The 22,661-nt window shown below is 43.4% G+C and overlaps 1 protein-coding gene across 2 annotated transcripts; it reads left to right on the forward strand.

The window, feature by feature from the left end:
* LOC111956763 (segment polarity protein dishevelled homolog DVL-3) lies at positions 1–21,194 on the forward strand. 2 transcript variants are annotated; one of them, XM_023977346.2, is made up of 15 exons: positions 1–556; positions 12,922–12,991; positions 14,079–14,215; positions 14,493–14,605; positions 14,912–15,044; positions 15,178–15,268; positions 15,938–16,007; positions 16,209–16,348; positions 16,725–16,801; positions 17,010–17,077; positions 17,211–17,360; positions 17,660–17,791; positions 18,013–18,180; positions 18,311–18,532; positions 20,232–21,194. In XM_023977346.2, the coding sequence occupies exons 1-15, from the start codon at positions 396–398 to the stop codon at positions 20,609–20,611; spliced, it is 2,112 nt and encodes a 703-aa protein (XP_023833114.1). In that variant the 5' UTR covers positions 1–395; the 3' UTR covers positions 20,612–21,194. The 2 variants fall into 2 exon arrangements, with proteins under 2 accessions (XP_023833114.1, XP_023833115.1); XM_023977347.2 differs by having other exon boundaries at positions 14,079–14,200.
* Positions 21,195–22,661: the final 1,467 nt, after the last annotated feature.

Raw genomic sequence — 22,661 nt, forward strand, 5'->3', positions numbered from 1 at the left:
TTTTGTAGACTGCATTCTGAACTCGGGAGGAAGGATTCTTCGTGTGTATTCAACAAAATAACTGCTAGCTAGCTCGAAAAACGACTGCGTAAATTCACATTTAGCCAAGATTTGAAAGTAGTTACACGCATTTGGCTCTTTTTCAAATTGGTAAAGTAATATCAGGGTACATAGCTAATCAGTCGTCGTCTGGCTGGACCTTTGTGGAGCAAGGTGCTTCTGAATAGCTAGCTAGCTAACGTTAGCTAATAGGATTCAAAAGAACAACTGGAAGCTAGCTTGCTGGCTAGCCAGAAAGCCGGGGGAATCAGCACCACGGGGAGCCGGGGCCCGAGAGGGAGCCATCCAGGCCCGCGGCTTGATGTACCCTGCCTGCCTCGCACCAGCAGCCCACAATGGGGGAGACCAAAGTCATATATCACCTCGACGACCAGGAAACACCCTACCTGGTCAAATTGGCAGTGCCCGCTGACAGGGTCACACTTGCGGACTTCAAAAATGTTCTGAAGAAACCCAACTACAAGTTCTTCTTCAAATCTATGGATGACGATTTTGGGTGAGCATTATTAGCAAGCAGCGTATTATAGTAGTTAACTACTGTATGTAGCTAGCTATTCTTTCAGTCTAAACCACAGATGAAATAATCATAATCTTTTTCAAAACTGTTACTATAGCCAACTAACCAACGTCTCAATGTTCATCATCATGAATGATGATCATGGCTTGAGTTTTATTCCTTTGTTTAGCATTATTCGTCTCTCTGTTCTATTTCTTTTTTGCTTGTGACTAACGTAAGTTAGCTACAAAAGCCAAAGTTAGGTCTGACAGAATTAACGTTAATACATAATCGTGTAACCGACAATTATGGGTAATAGCCATGACAAAAATAATGTAAACGTTTTAATACATTTATTTTAGTAGGGGGTGGATTTAACGTAATTTTCAAGTAAATATAATTTACCCAATAGCAGTTACTTATTTTACTGTACATAATTTTAGGAGAAGAACTGCAGGCAAGGAGAAACTAACGTTAAAGTAATTTCCAAAAGTTCCCAGCGGTCAAAACCATTCATTTTCGAGCTGTCGTTAAAGCTGTGTTGTATTTTTAAAAGATGCATTACAACAAGCTCAAAACATTTTGTAATAAAAATTATACATTTGACAATAACCGTGACCATTTGCATGACAATTAATGTTACCCAAAATTCCATAATCGTTACAGCCATACACGGTCAAAATTCCCAATAATCGTGAAACCAGTATGGGACAAAGGAGATGATGAATATGATGATCTTCTCTCTGCCCAGAAAACTACAATTCAAGCTACCATTCACCAGCTCTGCGAGCATTATGTCAATATACATTCTTTACTTAACAAATACGCCAGCAACTATCATCACTTACTGCCGTTAAGGTCTGTATGTACTTCAAGAAAAGTATAAATAAACATTTACAAGCAACCGGAACATTGAATTGTTTTTCTGCAAGAAGAGGTGCACATTTTCAATCTACTGATGTGTGCAACTTAAACACAAGCACATAGTTCTTACATAGTTGGTTAGTAATAAAACATCACAATGAGTATGTTTACATGCACAGCAATAATTCAATATTAAACTTATTATGGCAGTAGGCAGATTATGCAATAGTCATGTAAACATCTTACTCTGCTTATTTTAAAACCCATTGCAGTCTTAGGCCTGTCTAAGGGAAGGGTGGTTCTACTAAGCTATATGGAATTGTTTTAAGGTCATACCAAGGATCATTTAGCTATTTGATTTTTAATTTTAAGACCCCTTGAAGTATAATAAAGAAAATGTATATTTATTTGATAACCTTTATTTGGCCTTACTGCGATTAGCACATACAAACGCATTGAATAACAGATTTGCTACATGGAACAGATAGTCCCCCCCAAAAATCGAAAGGAAGTTTGTTCTGAAGTGTCTGTCCTATATCTTAGAGATAAAAGAAAGATCAGGAAACATTATTATTATATATTTTTTTTTTTGCATGTATTTAACCCCTTATTTTTGGCACTAAACAGTCTCCATATATACTTCTTTCATTTTTTTCAACTAATACCAGGGGACCTTCAGATGAGTCTTGTGAGGCCCATGGGTATCCTAGAACAAAACTCCACAGAGGGTGTGTTCCATTAGTGTGTAGCCAAAACTTTTCGGACGCTACAGACAGAAGTTGGCAGATCGGCTGTACCGACTTCAAACGAGTCCCAAGACGCGTGTGGGGGTCGTAGAGCAAAACGGAAAACACCATGGTGTTCATGAGAGTCACATTTTTCGATAGAGGGGTAGGCCAAACCATTTGGACGCTACAGATTTTGTTGGAAGACTGATTTTCGGGATGTCTCATGGTCTGACCAACACTGCTTTAACTCTGTGACCTTTCACCACAGATGCGGAAGTGTGACATCGGCGGATGTGGTGAATTGAGACACTTCCAATGCAAAAAACTATCTCTAACTTAAACGGACAGATTTTATTATTATGCTAATTATATTTGCACGGGGGCGCAGACATCAACTCTATGGGGCTAATCGGCGTAAGTTCAAAATCTAAGTAAGCATACGTTGATTAAAACACCTGGTTTTCTGAGCAATCTTTCAAATTATGAAGACATGTAAATGCCTTAATCGGCGTTCCAGCTGTGTATTTGACTTGTGCATGTGCTAGCACCAGCCGAGCGAGCCTCCCTCTTTAGCGCGAGTGAAGTAAGTTCAAAACAACTGAATCTGTGTGTCTTAGAAGTAGTTTTCACATGCAAGCTATATGTCTGAACTCTGAATCAAATATGCTTCCCAAAAATAACATGGTTGCTGTAATAAAACATTTATTATGATTGGCGATTTTTCTTCATTTTTCAGAGTGCCATCCGGTAGCCTGATTTCAGATCTGTCCGTGTAAACAGGATTATTATGCAAATCGTTCTTCTTGCAAAGCATGTACATGTTTTAATCAAACTATTATATTAATCTAACTATCCACAATATTAATGTAACCGTACTCTACGGTGCAGAGCGTTACATTTTAAATGTGAATGATTCTCATTGCGATACGGTTCTAGAAAAATACATCTAAATTATTTCGCAAATGCAAAATACACTGTCTTAACCCTATAAAGGTGTGTATCAATTTCATGTTTTTTGATAATTATTTCTCACTGACATGAAAGATGAGGTCCATATGCTTCCAAAACCTTTCCGCAAGCGATGCGTGTTAATGTTCAGACCGAGCGTCGGGGCTCTTAACAGAACTCCCCGTAATAAGGACTCCATCGTCCTATGACTCATATGTGTAATGGAACTGAGTCATGATCAAGGGGTAGTCAGAACTAGCTCCACAACTTTTCAGATTATTCCACATTTAGCTTTATCAGAGTTATACAGCAAGTAACTGCATGCTTTTCATGATCAGTACACATACATTGATCATGTAATTTCATATAATTGAGTGTAACGTTAGCCCATTCATTTGGAATGTAGCTAGTTAGCTAAACAAACAATGTGTCATTTAGCTTGCTTCATCAGAGATTAGGCTTTTTGGAAAGAGCTTGACATTGTCAGGTAAAGTTGTCAGTCGGACTTCTGCCATCGCCACTACAGTGCCTTTTATAAAAGTATTCATCTCCCTTGGAATTTTTCCTATTTTGTTGCATTACAACCTGTAATTTTAAATAGATTTTTTATTTGGATTTCATGTAATAGACGTACACAAAATAGTCCAAATTGGTGAAGTGAAATGAAAAAAATAACTTGTTTCAAAAAAGTAAACAAAAAAAAAACGGAAAAGTGGTGCGTGCATATGTATTCACCCCCTTTGCTATGAAGCCCCTAAATAAGATCTGGTGCAACCAATTACTTTCAGAAGTCACATAATTAGATTGCACACAGGTGGACTTCATTTAAGTTTCACATGATCTCAGTATATATACACCTGTTCTGAAAGGCCCCAGAGTCTGCAACACCACCAAGCAAGGGGAACCATGAAGACCAAGGAGCTCTCCAAACAGGTCAGGGACAAAGTTGTGGAGAAGTACAGATCAGGGTTGGGTTATAAAATATCAGAAACTTTGAACATCCCACGGAGCACCATTAAATACGTTATTAAAAAATGGAAAGAATATGGCACCCCAACAAACCTGCCAAGAGAGGGCCGCCCACCAAAATTCACGGACCAGGCAAGGAGGGCATTAATCAGAGAGGCAACAAAGAGACCAAAGATAACCCTGATGGAGCTGCAAAGCTCCACAGCGGAGATTGGAGTATCTGTCCATAGGATCACTTTAAGACATACACTCCACACTGTACTTTACGGAAGAGTGGTCAGAAAAAAGCCATTGCTTAAAGAAAAAAAGAAGCAAACACGTTTGGTGTTCACCAAAGGGCATGTGAGAGACTAAAATTTAGCTTTTTGGCCATCAAGGAAAATGCTAAGTCTGGCGCAAACCCAACACCTCTCATCACCCCGAGAACACCATCCCATGAAGCATGGTGGTGGCAGCATCATGCTGTGGGGATGTTTTTCATTGGCAGGGACTGGGAAACTGGTCAGAATTGAAGGAATGATGGATGGCGCTAAATACAGGGAAATTCTTGAGGGACACCTGTTTCAGTCTTCCAGAGATTTGAGACTGGGACGGAGATTCACCTTCCAGCAGGACAATGACCCTAAGCATACTGCTAAAGCAACACTCGAGTGGTTTAAGGGGAAACATTTAAATGTCTTGGAATGGCCTAGTCAAAGCCCAGACCTCAATCCAATTGAGAATCTGTGGTATGACTTAAAGATTACTGTACACCAGCGGAACCCATCCAACTTGAAGGAGCTGGAGCAGTTTCGCCTTGAAGAATGGGCAAAAATCCCAGTGGCTAGATGTGCCAAGCTTATAGAGACACCCCAAGAGACCTGCAGCTGTAATTGCTGCAAAATGTGGCTCTACAAAGTATTGACTTTGGGGGAGTGAATAGTTATGCCTGCTCAAGTTTTCTGTTTGTTTCGTCTTATTTCTTGTTTCACAGTAAAACAAATATTTTTCATCTTCAAAGTAATAGGCATGTTGTGTAAATCAAATTATACAAACGCCCCAAAAATCAATTTTAATTCTAGGTTGTAAGGCAACAAAATGGGAAAAATGCCAAGCCACTGTATATACTGAGTGTACAAAACATTAGGAACACTCTGCTAATAGACTTGGGTGGTATACCCTATACCGGGGTATTTGGAAATAGCCACGGGATGGTTTTTTTCAATACCGTTGAAACAATTTCTTTGACTTTTTTAAATAAATTAATATTTGTTGATACTTTTGAAGTAAATGCCTGCAGTCAACTTGTGTAATACGTTAGGAGATAAAAGCAGATTGCGTTGTTCATTTCACCTGTCACCTTAATTACATAATAAAGATTACCTTAGTTCTCCAGAACAGTTGAGCCAGTCAAGTGTTTGTTTGTAAATAGCACAACGTGAGAAAGCGGGAGCTGTGTATTGACAAGGGTCGCGTTTTATATTGAAAGTTACATTTGTTTTGCTTCAATACAAATCAGCGTTTTTAAGCCTTTTAATTGAGACATTGATTGTGTATGTGTGCCATTCAGAGAGAGGGTGAATGGGCAAGACAAAAGATTGAAGTGCCTTTTTGAATGGGGTATGGTAGTAGGTGCCAGGAGCACCGGTTTGTCTAAAGAATTGCAACGCTGCTGGGTTTTTCATGCTCAACGGTTTCCTGTGTGTATCAAGAATGGTCCGTCACCCAAAGGATATCCAGCCAACTTGACACAGCTGTGGGAAGCATTGGAGTCAGCATGTGCCAGTATCCATGTGGAACTCTTTCGACCCTTTGTAGAGTCCATGCCCTGACGAATTGAGGCTGAGGGCAGAAAGGGGGGAGTGGCCAATGGCTCTGTCTCCGACTGAAATTTTAGAGGCCGACCTCTTGGCCGCAGAGGCAAAATGTTGCTGTTATAACTCCCTAGAGGCGATTTGACGCACCGGTCCGTCAATCTAAGTAACATAATAAAAAATACCTATCAAAATCCAGCAGTTTAAGCTAGAGGTACGTATCTGTTTTTTTTGCATTGGATCTGTCTCAATCCACCATAAAGTATTTTCCCCTTTCTGATTTTTTCTTTTCTTCTGTTTTTGCATATTTTTTATACTGAATGTTATCAGATCTTCAACCAAAACCTAATATTATATAAAGGGAACATGAGTTTACTAATAACAAAAAAAGTACTTATTTTATTTATTTAATTAACAAAGTTATGCAACACCCAATTCCCCTTTGTGTAAAAGTAATTGCCCCGTTACTCTCAATAACTGGTTGTGCCACCTTTAGCTGTAATGACTGCAACCAAATGCTGTTGTTGATCGGTCTCTCACATCGCTGTGGGGTGATGTTGGCCCACTCTTGCATGCAGAACTGTTTTAACTCAGCGACCTTTGTGGGTTTTCAAGCATGAACTGCTAATTTCAAGTCCTGCCACAACATCTCAATTGGGATTAGATCTGGACTTTGACAAGGCCATTCCAAAACATCAAGTCCATTGCTTTTTAACCATTTTCATGTAGACTTGATTGTGTGTTTTGGATCATTGTCTTGCTGCATGACCCAGCTGCGTTTCAGCTCAAGGATCGATGGCCTGACATTCTCCTGTATAATTCTCTGATGGAGAGCAGAATTATTGGTTCCTTCTGTTAAGGCAAGTTGTCAACAAAGCATCCCCAAACCATCACACTACCACCAGCATGCTTGACCGTTGGTATAAGGTTTTTATTGTGGAATGCAGTGTTTGGTTTGATGGGTGATTAGTTGTTCGATGGGGTTGAGGTCAGGGCTCTGTGCAGGCCAGTCAAGTTCTTCCACACCAATCTCGACAAACCAGTTCTGTATGGACCTCGCTTTGTGCACAGGGGCATTGTCATGCTGAAACAGGAAAGGGCTTTCCCCAAACTATTGCCACAAAGTTGGAAGGACAGAATCGTCTGGAAAGTCATTGTATGCTGTAGCGTGGAGATTTCCCTTCACTTGAACTAAGGGGCCTAACCTGAACCATGAAAAAACAGCCCCAGACCATTATTCCTCCTCCACCAAACTTTACAGTTGGCACTATGCATTCAGTCAGGTAGCATTCTCCTGGTATCTGCCAAATACAGTTTAGTCCGTCGTACTGCCAGATGGTGAAACGTGATTCATCATTCCAGAGAACGAGTTTCCACTGCTCCAGAGTCCAATGGTGGCGAGTGGTTGCAACGATTTAGAAGCAGCGTGAATATAGGGGAAACACTTTAGAAACATTTGTGAAAGTTAGAAAAGTATATTTTCAACCACAACTCCTGCAGCCTTGTTAGCATGCGCAAGCGTACCTGCTCGAGTTGAGGACTCACTGGACGGTGTATTATATTAGATTATGCTGTGGCTTTTTAAAATATATATTTTTTAAATGTGTAGACCGACAAGCTGTCGAAAGTGACACATGCAGTATGCAGCTGGTGGGAGTTGTAGTTCTAATGAAACAGTAGTAACTTTTCAGCTTCTTGCTTCTTCATAGCTGTCCAATACGTTAAACTGGCATATGGTAAGTCAATTCACATGGTATCGACATTTTGACCAAGTTTAAACTTGTGTTTGACAGATGCATTATGGGAGAAAGGACCACAATAATGGTCTCCTCTTTCTTTCTGTTGTTGTCAAAAAGGAATGCAGGCTGGTTGGACCCAATGGTCGGTCACTTACTCTGGAATGCCATGTTTTTCACTGGCTGGTTTACAAGCCAGCCCTTACGCATGTCTGAAATGGGAAAGGAACCTCTAGTCTCAAAATGAGTCCATCTCCCATTCCATCACAGAAAATGTCTTCACTTAGATTCTTGAGTGTGCTATCACTTTAACATCAGGAATGTGCTTTGGATAAAGTGTTTGGGTGTTTTAAAATACGGAAGGCTATATATCAGTGCCATGTCAGAAATAGGTTACCTCAGTGTTGACCACTTTAGTTAAGTGAAACACTTCAATGGTCTGTTTTGGAGAATGGCTGAAACATTGTGATATTTTTGTTTGTTTTGGTGTTCGGCAAGGTTTTTTGGGGTTTGTGCGTACATTTTTTTATCGAGGCAAGCCCGATGTCGGTCTAAGTCGTAGGTCCGGTGATTGGTCAACAGTAGGGATTATTCAATGAAGGGTTTGTTGTCATTCAACGAGAGACAAATCGCATATGCAAAAAAAATGTCACTTGAGAAATACTGCTCCACACATCTTAGTTAGATGTAAAATAGCCTGACTAAGATTTCTTGAGTCATCTTCGATTAATTCTGACTCTTTTGAGGAAGTGTTTCAAAATTGACAAATAGTACTATTGCTATTTTTCTGGTTTTTCAGGCGAAGCTCTTTTAAGGGAGTATGCGAGCACACACCTTGTTTTGCCTGTCCGAGTATGGTTAGGCGCCAGCCTAACTGAAGCTTGCTGACGCCTTTATGCCTAGCTGTCTAGCAAGACAGTGGAGAAATACAAAGTATTTTGCCAGATTGAGCTCCTGGTAGAATTCCAACTCCTCTGAGGGTCAGGATTGAGGGGTTCACATACAGTACCAGTGAAAAGTTTAGACACCTACTCATTCCAGGGTTTTTCTTTTATTTGTACTATTATCTATATTTTAGAATAATAGTGAAGACATCAAAACTATGAAATGACACATGGAATCATGGAGTAACAAAAAGTGTTAAATCAAAATATATTTTTGATTCTTCAAAGTAGCCACCCTTTCCCTTGATGATAGCTTTGCATACTCTTGGCATTCTCTCAACCAGCTTCATGAGGAAGGCTTTTCCAACAGTCTTGAAGGAGTTCCCACATGCTGAGCACTTGTGGGCTGCTTTTCCTTCACTCTGCGGTCCAACTCATCCCAAACCATCTCAATTGGGTTGAGCTTGGGTGATTGTGGAGGCCAGGTGATCTGATGCAGCACTCATCACTCTCCGTCTTGTTCAAATATCCCTGACACAGCCTGGAGGTGTGTTTTGGGTCATTGTCTTGTTGAAAAACAAATGATAGTCCCACTAAGCACAAACCAGATGGGATGGCGTATCGCTGCAGAATGCTGTGCTAGCCATGCTGGTTAAGTGTGCCTTGAATTCTAAATAAATCACATACAATGTCACCAGCAAAGCACCATCACACCTCCTCCTCCATGCTTCACGGTGGGAACCACACCTGCAGATATCATCCGTTCACCTACTCGGTGTCTCACAAAGACACTGCGGTTGGAACCAAAAATCGCAAATTTGGACTCATCAGACCAAAGGACAGATTTCTACCGGTCTAATGTCCATTGCTTGTGTTTCTTGGCCCAAGCAAGTGTCTTCTTATTGGTGTCCTTTAAGTATTGGTTTCTCTTTAGCAATTAGACCGTGAAGGTCTGATTCACGCAGTCTCCTCTGAACAGTTGATGTTGAGATGTGTCTGTTACTTGAACTCTGAAGCATTTATTTGGCCTTTCAATCTGAGGTGGAGTTAACTCTAATGAACTTATCCTCTGCAGCAGAGGTAACTCTGGGTCTTCTTTTCCAGTGTCGGTTCTCATGAGAGCCAGTTTCATCATAGCGCTTGATGGTTTTTGCGACTGCACTTGAATAAACGTTCAAAGTTCTTGAAATGTTCCATATTGACCGACCTTCATGTCTTATGATGGACTGTCATTTCTCTTTGCTTATTTGATCTGTTCTTTCCATAATATGGACTTGGTCTTTTACCAAACAGGGCTATCTTCTGTATAACCCCCCACCTAGTCACAACATTGGCTCAAACGCATTAACCTTTCTGGCGCAGGCTTTCCGCTAGCGACCCACCTCGACAACATCCGGTGAAATTGCAGAGCGCCAAATTCAAAATACAGAAATAGTCATAATAAACATTCATAAAAATACAAGTGTTATACATCGGCTTAAAGACTAACTTCTTGTTAATCCAGCCGCATTGTCAGATTTCAAAAAAGCTTTACGGCGAAAGCAATCTATGCGATTATCTGAGGACAGCGCCCCGCTTACAAAAGCATACAAACATTTTGTAGAGTAGAGGAGTCACGAAAGTCAGAAATGGCGATTCAAATTAATCACTTGCCTTTGAAGATCTTCATCTGGTTGCAGTCACAAGAGTCCCAGCTACACAATAAATGTTTGTTTTGTTCGATAAAGTCCCTCTATATCCCAAAAACTCAGTTTTGTTGGCACGTTTTGTTCATTAATCCACTGGCTCAAAGGCGGTCAAAACATGCAGACGAATACATCCTAATAGTACCGGTAAAGTTCGGCGAAACATGTCAAACAATGTTTATAATTATTCCTCAGGTTGTCAATTGTCTAAATAATCGATAATATTTCAACTGGACAATGGCCTATTCAATAGAAAGGAAAAACAACGAAGGGCGAACACTCGGTCACGGGCGCAAACCAGCACTGCATGATTCTACAGTCCACTGACAGAAAGGTCTCATTCTTCTTCATTTTTTCAGAAAAAATGCTTGAAACAATGTCTAAAAACTGTTGACATCTAGTGGAAGCCATATGAACTGCAATCTGGGTCCTAACCCATTAGATACTCAATAGGCATTCAATTGAAAATACCCACATCAAAAATCCCACTTCCTGGATGGATTTTCCTCAGGTTTTCCCCTGCCATATCAGTTCTGTTATACTCACAGACATTATTTTAACAGTTTTGGAAACTTATGTGTTTTCTATCCAAATCTACCAATTATATGCATATCCTAGCTTCTGGGCCTGAGTAACAGGCAGTTTTACTTTGGGCACACCTCATCCAGACGTCGAAATACTGCCCCCAAGCCATAAGAAGTTTTAAGAAGGAAAGAAATTCCACAAATTAAACTTTTAACAAGGCACACCTGTTAATTGAAATGCATTCCAAGTGACTACCTCATGAAGCTGGTTGAGAGAATGCGAAGAGTGTGCAAAGCTGTCATGAAGGCAAAGGGTAGCTACTTTGAAGAATCTCAAATATAACATATTTAGGTTTGTTTGAAACTTTTTTGGTTACTACATGATTCCATTGTGTGTTATTTCATAGTTTTGATGTCTTGACTATTACTCTACAATAGAGTAAGAATAAAGTAAAACCCTTGAATGAGTAGGTGTGTCTAAACTTTTGACTGGTACTGTATTTGATTTCAAACCGGTCTGCAAATTGCATTGAAGAACTCTATTGACAGCGTGTTAGATTGGAATTTGAGACTGCAGGTTTGTTTGTTTTGTTGTGTTTAACCTCCACACACACACACATATATACATATTGTTGTTTAATATCAAATCTTATACTGAACAAAAATGTATACGCAACAATTTCAAAGGTTTTACTGAGTTTGTTTCAATAATGTAATTGGTCAATTGAAATAAATAAATTAGGCCCTAATCTATGGATTTCACGTGACTGGGAATACAGATATGCATCTGTTGGTTGCAGATGCCTTTTTAATAAAGGTAGGGGCGTGGATCAGAACCAGAAAGCCAGTCAGTACCTGTGACCACTATTTTTCTCATGCTGCATGATATATCTCCTTAGCATCAAGTTGATCATGGTGTTGATTGTGGAATGTAGTCCCACTCCTCTTCAATGGCTGTGCGAACTTGCTTGATATTGGTGGAAACTAACACGCTGTCGTACACGTCGATCCATAGAATCCCAAATATGCCCAATGGGTGACATGTCTGGTAAGTATGAAGAACTGGGACATTTTCAGCTTCTGGGAATTGTGTACAGAACCTTGTGACATGGCGTCTTGCATTATCATGCTGAAACATGAGGTGATGGTGGTGGATGAATGGCACGACGGTGGGCCTCCAGAATCTCGTCACGGTATCTCTGTGCATTCATATTGCCATCAATAAAATGCAATTGTGCCTCGTAGCTTATGCCTGCCCATAACACAACCCCACCACCACCATGGGGCACTCTGTTCACAACGTTGACATCAGCAAACCGCTCGCCTACACAACGCCGTGCGCTGTCTGCCATTTGCCCAGTGCAATTGAAACCGGGATTCATCCGTGAAGCACACTTCTCCAGAGTGTCGTTGGCCACCGAATGTGAGCATTTGCCCACTGAAGTCAGGTCAATTCTTCGGTTGTGCAAACCCACAGTATCATCTGTCTGGGTGGCTGATATCAGACAATCCCGCAGGTGAAGAAACTGGATGTGGAGGTCCTGGGTTGGCGTGGTTACATGTGGTCTGCGGTCGTGAGGCCGGTTGGACGTACTTCCAAATTCTCAAACAACGTTGGAGGCGGCTTATGGTAGAGAAATGGACATTCAATTCTCTGGCAACAGCTCTGGTCGATATTCCAGCGGTCTTCATGCCAATTGCACGCTCCATCAGAACTTGAGACATCTGTGGCGTTGCACGTTTTGGAGTTGCTTTTTTATTGTCCCCAGCACAAGGATCATGCTGTTTAATCAGCTTCTTGATAGTCCATCCACCTGACAGGTGTGGCATAACTTGGCAAAGGAGAAATGCTGGGATGTAAACGATTTGTGCACAATTTGAGAGAAATAAGCTTTTTGTGCGAATGGAACATTTCTGGGATCTTTTATTTCAGCTTCATGAAACATTGGTCCAACACTTTCACGTTGCGTTTTATATTTTTGTTCAGTGTGGTAACGTAACTAGCTAGCACAGTAATGTAACAAATGAGAGTGCAGAAGCTGGAAGCGTTAGGCCAATATGTTTTTACCATCAGACTAATTATTAGAATGTCTTTGTGGTATTGGTCCAAAGCAGGGATTTTAGACTGTTTTCCTATTGTTGGGACCGGGAGTGTTTCTGAGTGTTTTTGCATTCCTTACCAGCATTTGTGTACACATGGTGAGTCAATGTTGCATTCTCTCTTTCCCTTGCAGGGTAGTGAAAGAAGAGATATCTGATGACAATGCCAAACTACCTTGTTTTAATGGCCGTGTGGTATCTTGGGTAAGCGCGCACACACACACACACACACACTTCATCTTTGTCTTAAGTGTTTGTCAATGACAACCATCTGTTGGGGCTGCTATTGACCCCAAACAGCACTCCGTCCCTAGAGAGAAGCCCCGCCCATCTGTCTGATAATATCATTACTACATAATGATGTTAGGAATAACAGTGGCACACACAGAACATGCACGCACACACACACACACACACACACACTGTTTCTCTCACGCATTCTGTATCTCGTCAATCTTTCTAACTCCCTTCCAAATACACTAGTTATTTATGTCTCTGTAAAACTCCTACATTTCTCATCTCACACACGGACCAATGATCCAATCTCTCCATGTCTGAGCCATCTGGTTCTTTGCTCTGCCTCTCTTATCCTCGGTTTCTCAGTTTTGAGATCTGATTAAGAGGAACTGAAATCACAGGATCGTAGACATCACTCCAAAATAAAGGGCTTCACTGCGCCTAATGAGGAGATTGAATCACAAGTCACAGAGCGGCGAAATGAAGGAGGGGTTTGTTTAAGAAGGAAACGGTTTGTGTGTGTGTGTGTGTGTGGTGGTGGGGGGGGGTTAGGCCAACCTTGTTACCATAACTAGGGAAATCTCTGGGCCCTAGTTATTGGCTTTATTCCGTACAGTGCGTGGTCAGGAAAGGAATGACCGTCATCTCTGTTCATGTTTCTGTACGTTTATCTCAGTTTTAATGTCACGTGCACAAGTGCAGTGAAATGCCTTTCTGGCAAGCTCTAAACCCAACAGTTCAGTAATCGACATCAATGTAGTACTGAAAATAACATGAGGTAGAACAAAAATCTGTCTGGATGTGTGATAGGCAGAGACAGAGGCAAGGCCAATCTGATCAAGCTAAACATATTAAGTTCTAGTGAAATGTTTGGTATCCAGGGTGTCTCTGTCTGTCACCTAGGTTACAGACCTGGCTTGCTGTAAAATGTATTTGTAAAAAAGAAAAAAAAGAAGCTGCATAGTGCATGTAAATCAAATTTGAATGATTCTTAGATTGAGGGTGTGTGATTCTTAGGGTCTCAAAGTTGGTCTGTCTACCTCTGTGTCCTCAGCTGGTGTCGGGGGACGGTGCTCACTCAGATGGTGGCTCTGTGGTCGAGAGTTTGTCCGAGTTGCCGCCACCCCCCCTGGAGAGGACTGGGGGCATCGGGGAGTCCAGACCCCCCTCTTATCAGTCAGTTCTTTCTAGGTTGTGTGTGTTTAGCTGTGTGCGCATGGCGCACACATTTTTACTTTGTTTGCGTTTCTGTTTGGCTGTGTGTGTGAGATGTTGTGCGTGTGAGTAAGTGGGTTTGTCTCCGAGTGTCTTTATAGGCTTAGTCTTGATGAATAATCTCCATTGTGCTTCTAATATCTGCTGAATAACCATGACAACGGTGAGCACAACAACATTTTCTCAATGGGGAAATAATGACCTCTGTGACCACCCCCCCTCCTTTCCTCCCCCTCTCCATTTCTCACTGCAGCGGGAAGGCCACAGGTGAACGAGACTCGTTGGACAACGAGACAGAGACGGGCTCGATGGTGTCCCAGAGGAGAGCGAGGGAGCGACCGCGCCGGAAACACACTCGCGAGCACGGTCAGAGAGCAGTCGGCGCCCTCCAGTTCCTCTCACTCAGAATTTCTCTCTCTTCCTCAGAATTTCTCAACTATACTGTCCAGTTCCCTGCCTGACACGGGATCTAGTTGTTGGATAGGTGTATGAGCCGTACAGCCATATTACACCCAGACTAACAAGGGGCAATGTGGAGCTATTACCATCGATTTATACCTATCCAAACTACATGAAGTGCCCAGAGGCTGATTAGGAACTGGGCATATAGCGCTGTGATTGTGAGCCCCTCCCCTGTGTAACTCTTGTCACCTCCTCTCTCACCAACTGCAGGTGGGAGGAATGGCTACTCGCGGGTGGGCCGAGGGGCGGAACTGGGCCAATACGACAGCTGCTCGTCCTTCATGAGCAGCGAGCTGGAGTCCACCAGCTGCTTCGACTCTGAGGATGACGACGCCACCAGCCGGTGAGAACTTCCTAGATAACCATTACGCAACGTTCCGCCAACCTCCACTTTCTTGCCTCCTGTATATTTTACTTAATACCTTTGGTTCTCGCAGGTTATCCTTACTGTAACCCTATTGAACTTTGTCCCACAGGTTCAGCAGTTCCACAGAACAGAGCTCCTCTCGCCTGATGAGGCGACACCGCCGGCGCCGCCGGAAACCCAAAACATCCAACATGGAAAGGGTGAGATGGGCAGACACACGCCAGGGTTTCCGTTAGCCAGTTATTGCTGGCTTTTGGCCAAATAAAATGAAAAGCCAATAAATATAATTGCTGCCTGCCAAATTGACGGGGAGTACAAAACAACTGTAGGCAGGCTATCAGTGCGTCACCCACCATTTTACAATGTGTGCGGGAGGCAGTATGCATTTTGAAAACATACTTCATATTTTGAGGCATGTCTTCCCTTGCTTGAAAATCCAACCATAGAAACGTGGAGGCAAATATTTTATAAAGACTTCATAGGCGGCACGTGAGTTCTTAAAGTTTAGGGAAGCATGCAGTTTATCCTACGATTTCTACCGATCTGCATGCCAGTTATGATTTTCATATGCTCGTTTTTGTGGAACAGTTTCATTTCAATAACTATTTTAATTTCTTAAAGCATTGTCACGTGGTTAAAGGGATACTTTGGGATTTTGGCAATGAGGCCCTTTATCTACTTCCCCAGAGTCAGATGAACTCGTGGATACCATTTTTATGGCTCCGTGTCCAGTATGAAGTTAGCTTAATGACTGGAAGTCTATGGGTATCTATTTCTCAAATGGCCTGTAAATTAAGATCTCCCCGGTCACGTTGTCCGGTGACACACACACTTTCTTACCTCTCTCGCCCCCCTTTCCTTCTTTCTAGTCGTCATCATTCAGCAGCGTCACAGACTCCACCATGTCACTGAACATCATCACTGTCACTCTGAACATGGGTAAGTATTTCTCTGTGGCTGTCTTTCTCTCTCTCTCTATTCTGCTGCCTCTATTTCCTGATAACTTGCAATAAAGCTTTACATAGTCCTCCTGGCCACTCATTCTTTTTCATTGTCTTTCTCGCTCGCTCTGCCTCTCACTCTCTCTTCCTTCCTCTTTCTCTCTCTCTCTCTGTATCTCTCTCTCTCCCCCCTCTGTAGAGAAGTATAACTTCCTGGGCATCAGCATCGTGGGGCAGAGCAACGAGAGGGGCGACGGGGGCATCTACATCGGCTCCATCATGAAGGGAGGGGCGGTGGCTGCAGACGGCCGCATTGAGCCTGGAGACATGCTACTGCAGGTGCGTTGAAACCAGAGTGAATTAAGTGGCTCCCATTGGACATTACAGCAGGGTGATCAAACGGTTGAGATCAGGGTTGTGTTCACAAAGCACCAAATGGAAGAGAATGGACTGAAGCAAAGGAATCTACCTAAATATGTCCAATAAGAAAATGCTTGTTTTTGTTTTCAGTTTCAAAGCATTTTGCTATGGTGAACCCTAATGAATACGACCCACTTTAGCCCGGCTAAACTCGACCCCACGATTTACGATGGCGTTGAGCGGGCAACTACTGTTTTTTTATCAAAAACTACTGATTTCAGCACCCAGAACAGCCCACAATTACCCAGAACAATGCCGTAGAGAGACTGAGAGACTGTCTCCGCCCTCCTAACAGGTGAACGACATCAACTTTGAGAACATGAACAACGACGACGCGGTTCGAGTGCTGAGGGACATCGTACACAAGCCAGGGTGAGTCACACCACAACAAACACACTCAAGTTGTCACAAGTCTTAGGATTTATTAAACCTGTATTTTTAGCTTTCACTATCTTTTGGTGTTGTATTCCATTTGTAAAAAGACAGGTGCAAGTTTTGCCACTTTGCCTAAGCTGTATAAACCTGGCGTTGTGAGCATTGCCAGCTCTGTGTTAACTGTGTGTGTAAACTCTGTTTACAGCCCCATCACTCTGACTGTGGCTAAGTGCTGGGACCCTAACCCTCGGAGCTGCTTTGCTCTGCCAAGAAGTGAGTATTCACCTGCCGTGCTTCCTCTCACAACACACCCACAAATGTAAGACTATTATTATTCATTTTTTTATGTGTGTGTTTCGTGAAGTCTATGTACTATGTCGAACCCCTCGTTTTTCTCCCCCGACAGGTGAGCCAATCCGGCCCATTGACCCTGCTGCCTGGGTGTCCCACACTGCGGCGATGACGGGGGTGTACCCTGCTTATGGCATGAGCCCATCGATGAGCACGGTCACCTCCACCAGCTCCTCCATCGGCAGCTCCGTCCCCGAGACCGAACGTGAGTCCCACACCTGGGTCCTGTTAAAACTGACCCAATTAAACTGTATTTAAAACACTCTCAATCTTGCTTTATTGTGTCATGAAATCTACAGTTGAGGACAGGCTAGTATGCGAAGGAGCACATAATGTAATGTCTGTCACAAGTTCAGCTAATATTTGAAAGTCCCACAAAACTGCCATACACTGGAACACCTACGTCCTATCAAAACTGCCGCACTGTCCCGTTGTAAACCTGTAAACCACGATACCTACCTTCGCTAAGCCCAGTAACCCACCTCCCGATTTTGCTCCTCGCAGGCTTCGACGATTTCCACCTGTCCATCCACAGTGACATGTCAACTGTCGCCAAGGCCATGGCTTCCCCGGAGTCGGGCCTGGAGGTGCGAGACAGGATGTGGCTGAAGATCACCATCGCCAACGCCTTCATAGGTACGCTCACTCTCCTTTTCCTCTCGGTCTCTCTCTACCTCTCTCTCACCGTCCGTCTTCCTGTCCTCTGGTTTTTCACTTTCTCCTTTTTGTCTAGTTGTCTGTCTGTATGCCCCCATTTTATGTCAGTCTTTGTCTCTTCTACCTAGTTTGTGGGTTAATTGCCATGGAATGTGTATTTTGTGTCTAGACTCATATGTTTTGTGTTTCTGTATCCAAAGGCTCAGATGTGGTGGACTGGCTCTTTCATCACATGGAGGGATTCTCGGACCGACGGGAGGCAAGGAAGTACGCCAGTAACCTGCTCAAGGCCGGCTACATCCGCCACACCGTCAACAAGATAACCTTCTCTGAGCAATGCTACTACACCTTTGGAGACCTCTGTGGCAGTGAGCGTTTTCACTAGATCCTCATTGTATTTCATGGTTTGAAAACAACGCCTAGTCCCTAGCCCTTCTGTGTTTGCAGACAAAATGGCAACATTGATATTCATGATAACTCGATCTCTCTCTCTCTCAGACATGACCCACCTCTCTCTGCACGACCATGATGGCTCCAGCGGCGGGGCGTCGGACCAGGACACCCTGCCCCCTCTGCCCCACCCTGGGGCTGCCCCCTGGCCCATGTCCCTGCCCTACCAGTTTTCCATCGCCCACCCCTACAACCCCCAGCCCCAACACGACCTGCCCCAGGGCTTCCCGGGAGTAGGGGCGGGCAGTGCTGGCAGCCAACACAGCGAAGGTGAGGAGAGCTGGGACTCACCAGCAGTATTCAATCACACTAAGAGAGGGGGAACGAGTTTGAATTAACCAACACTACGGCCACTTTGTAAAAAAACGAAAAAATCTATCAATACTATCGTAACAATATTTTTTTACTTATTGGCCAGTAAATATCAATGAATCTGTTGGCCCAGGCATAAATCATATCTCTCCCATGAGCCTACCTCAAAACGGGGTCACTGCTTCTTACATCACTGCACTAGCATGCCTGACAGAGCTCACAATGTAAAATGATGATATAGAAAAACTTGAAAAAATAAGATTAATGATAGGAGTATTGCAGTAATAGATCATGTAATTTTAATGTATGTCTTCACTCAACATATTCAGTCATGCACGCAGCAAAGCCAGAACATACACCCAGTCATTCATAAAACACTTGCAGTCATGTATGAAGGATAAATACTTTAGAATAATTAGTGTATTCGGCTATTTCAGCCACACCTGTTGCTGACGGGTGTATAAAATCGAGCACACAGCCATGCAATCTCCATAGACAAACATTGGCAGTAGAAGGGCCTTACTGAAGAGCTCTGACTTTCAATGTGGCACTGTCATAGCATGCCACCTTTCCAACAAGTCAGTTCTTCAAATTTCTGCCCTGCTAGAGCTGCCCCAGTCAACTGTAAGTGCTGTTATTGTGAAGTGAAAACGTCTAGGCATAACAACGGCTCAGCCACGAAGTGGTAGGCCACACAAGCTCACAGAACGGGACTGCCGAGTGCTGAAGGGCGTAGCTCGTAAAAATAATCTGTCCTCAATTGCAACACTCACTACGGCATTCCAAACTGCCTCTGGAAGCCACGTCAGCACAATAAATGTTCGTCAGGAGCTTTATGAAATGGGTTTCCATGGCCGAGCAGCCTCACACACAAGCCTAAGATTACCATGCGCCATGCCAAGCTTCGGCTGGAGTGGTGTAAAGCTCGCCGCCATTGGACTCTGGAGCAGTGGAAACGCGTTCTCTGGAGTGATGAATCACGCTTCACCATTTGGCAGTCCGACAGACGAATCTGGGTTTGGCGGATGCCAGGAAAACACTACCTGCCCCAATGCATAGTCCCAACTGTAAAGTTTGGTGGAGGAGGAATAATGGTCTGGGGCTGTTTTTTCATGGTTGGGGCTAGGCCTCTTAGTTCCAGTGAAGGGAAATCTTAATGATACAGCATACAATGACATTCTAGACAATTCTGTGCTTCCAACTTTGTGGCAACAGTTTGGGGAAAGGCTTTCCTGTTTCAGCATGACAATGCCCCTGTGCACAAGCGAGGTCCATACAGAAATGGTTTATTGAGATCGGTGTGGAAGAACTTGACTGGCTTGCACAGAGCCCTGACCTCGACCTCAACCCCATCGAACTCCTTTGGGATGAATTGGAACGCCGACTGCAAGCTAGGCCTAATCGCCCAACAACATCACCTCACTAATGATCTTGTGGCTGAATGAAAGCAGGTCTTGCAGCAATGTTCCACCGTCTAGTGGAAAGCCTTACCAGAAGAGTAAAGGCTGTTATAGCAGCAAGGGGGGGGGGGGCAACTCTATATTAATGCCCTTGATTTTGGAATGAGATGTTTGACGAGCAGCTGTCCACCTACTTTTGGTTATGTAGTGTAGTTGGATTCTAACACACTTTCTTTGTTTTGCTCCCCTGTCTCCAGGGAGCAGCGGCTCCAACTGCAGTAAGACCGAGGGCCGAGGCGGTGCCGGGGGCTCCAACAAGTCGGGTGGGAGTGGCAGCGAATCAGAGATCAGGAGCCATCGGGTCCCCAGCGAGCGCTCTGTGGCCCCTAGCGAGCGCAGCATCCGCAGTTCCTACAGCCATCGAAGCGCACACTCGTCCCACTCACTGGCCTACAGCCCTGGCTTGGTCTATGGCCCCCCAGGCCTGCCTCCTAACCCCCCCCACCTGGCCACAGCTGCTCCAGGAGCCCCACCAGGCCGACAGCTGGCCAACGCTCCCCCAGAGCTCACCGGCTCCCGCCAGTCCCTGCGCATGGCCGTAGGCAACCGCGGCGAGTTCTTTGTCGACGTCATGTGACGCAGGTTATGTCATAGGCGCACCACATAATGGTGGTTAGGGATTTTTTGTTTAGTGCTGAGGGGGACAGACAGGAGGAGGAAGTCTCTAGAAAATCACAGTTGGGGTCAATGTCATTTCCTTTTGATTTGCCAGAATTGAAATGGAATTGAGCCCAACCCTGCTGGAAATGTCCTCTTGCTCTTGTGCTCCTGAGGGTGTATCTGATTCGCTATACTTTCTTCAGTGAAGAACCCCCCCCCCACCCTCGCAGATGGAATCAAAGCGCCTTTTCTCAGTTTCCTCCCTGTGAGACGAGTTGTGCTTGGGTCGTGACAGGGAGGGAGGCCTGGGGAACAGCTGGGGATGACTTGGCGCTTTTCTACGTGGATGTTTTTCATTTGTTCTTTTCTCTAGCTCCACGTCCTGTCCTCCCCAACCGTAGTCCGCCAGAGACAAAGTAAAAAAATAAAATAAAAACTCCTCTCCATACATCCTTTCACCTAAAATTTGAAAATGAACACTAACTTTTGAACCTTACGTGTACTTTTGTTTGTTTGTATGACTATGAAAAAGAATGAAAAGTTATAATGTAGTGCAAAAGAATTGAGGCCCTTTCTGTTATGTTTTTATCATAGCTGGTCGCCGATACATGTAGTTTCTTTTTCAACACTTAACATGAGCTTCCAGCTTAGACTGATTTTAAAAGTACATTTTCGTCTTAAGTTTTCTTACCAACTCTTTCACACTACTCCAGTGTTTCCCAAACTCAGTCCTGGGGACCCCAAGGGGTGCACAATTAGCTTTTTACCCTAGCAGTACACAGCTGATTCAAATAATACATTTATCATCAAGCTTTGATCATTTGAATCAGCAATGTAGTGCTATGGCAAAAAACAGTGCACCACTTGGGGGTCCCCAGGACTGAGTTTGGGAAACACTGCACTACTCTTGAGAAAATGTATTTTTATTTATAAATATAGTTTTATGACTTTAAGTTGGTTGTGTTGTGTTTTTGTGTGTGTGTGTGTGTGTGTGTGTGTGTGTGTGTGCGTGCGTGCGTGCGTGCGTGCGTGCGTGCGTGCGTGCGTGCGTGCGCGCAAGAAACCTGGAGTTTTCCAGGTGGGCGTAGGGCCATTATTTGCACAAGCAAGGAATTTCAGTCTGAGAAGGAATGTGAAGGCAATATAGCTTGCAGATGTGTGCGTAGGCTTGACCTGACCATGTCTATTATTTTTTTGTTTGTTCAAGCTTCCTTTGAACTGGGTGACCTGCTGCATCATCAAAAAGTTTCCAAATGTAGAGGTCTAGATTTGAGGACACTTTTTTTTTATGAGGGAAATATGATATGGGAGCATAACTTGAAGTATTTTGAGATGAATTTGGTAGGTCTGCATCATACATGAATCTGATGTGGAATTCCTACATTATGTAGGGATACAAATTGAATGTGCAGGAAACAAAATATTTGTGATGATATCCTGCTGCAGTAGGCAAAATAAATGACCAATGTGCTTATCTTCAGGGTGCGTTTGTCCATTCCCAGTTCAGTTTAACGCCCCATCCCCATCATATATCTTTATTTTATTAACAAACAGAGGAATGCGTACATGCAAACTTTTTACATGGCCAGGAATCCTACATAAACTAGCCTTTTTTCCTTGTTTCGACCATGACGTTTGTCAGTCGTGACTGGTCTAGGAACATATAGAGAAGGAGTTGTCCATAATAATAAACTCCTCGCGAAGTGCGAGGCATTTCATTGTCTGCTTTCTCTGACCTGAAGGGAGATCAAAGAAGTGGTGGAGACTGACTGAGTGGGTGGTCTGAGTTGGAGATTATTGCGTTTTTATCGCTGTATAGCGCGTTCGTACACTAGGTGAGGGGGATTCAATCGAAGTGCGAAACTTGAAAGTACTTGTGGTTTGGTAGAGCGAAATGACACCAGTGCGCCCCGAAGAGGAAAGAACGATATGTAGTCTCACATCACTCCCATACCGCACAGATTCTATTTTTTTTTCATTATAGAGTACTCTTAAATTGTACACTGAACAAAAACAAACGTAACATG

This window comes from Salvelinus sp. IW2-2015, linkage group LG32 (genome assembly GCF_002910315.2).
Source record: "Salvelinus sp. IW2-2015 linkage group LG32, ASM291031v2, whole genome shotgun sequence".
Taxonomy (NCBI): Eukaryota; Metazoa; Chordata; class Actinopteri; order Salmoniformes; family Salmonidae; genus Salvelinus; species Salvelinus sp. IW2-2015.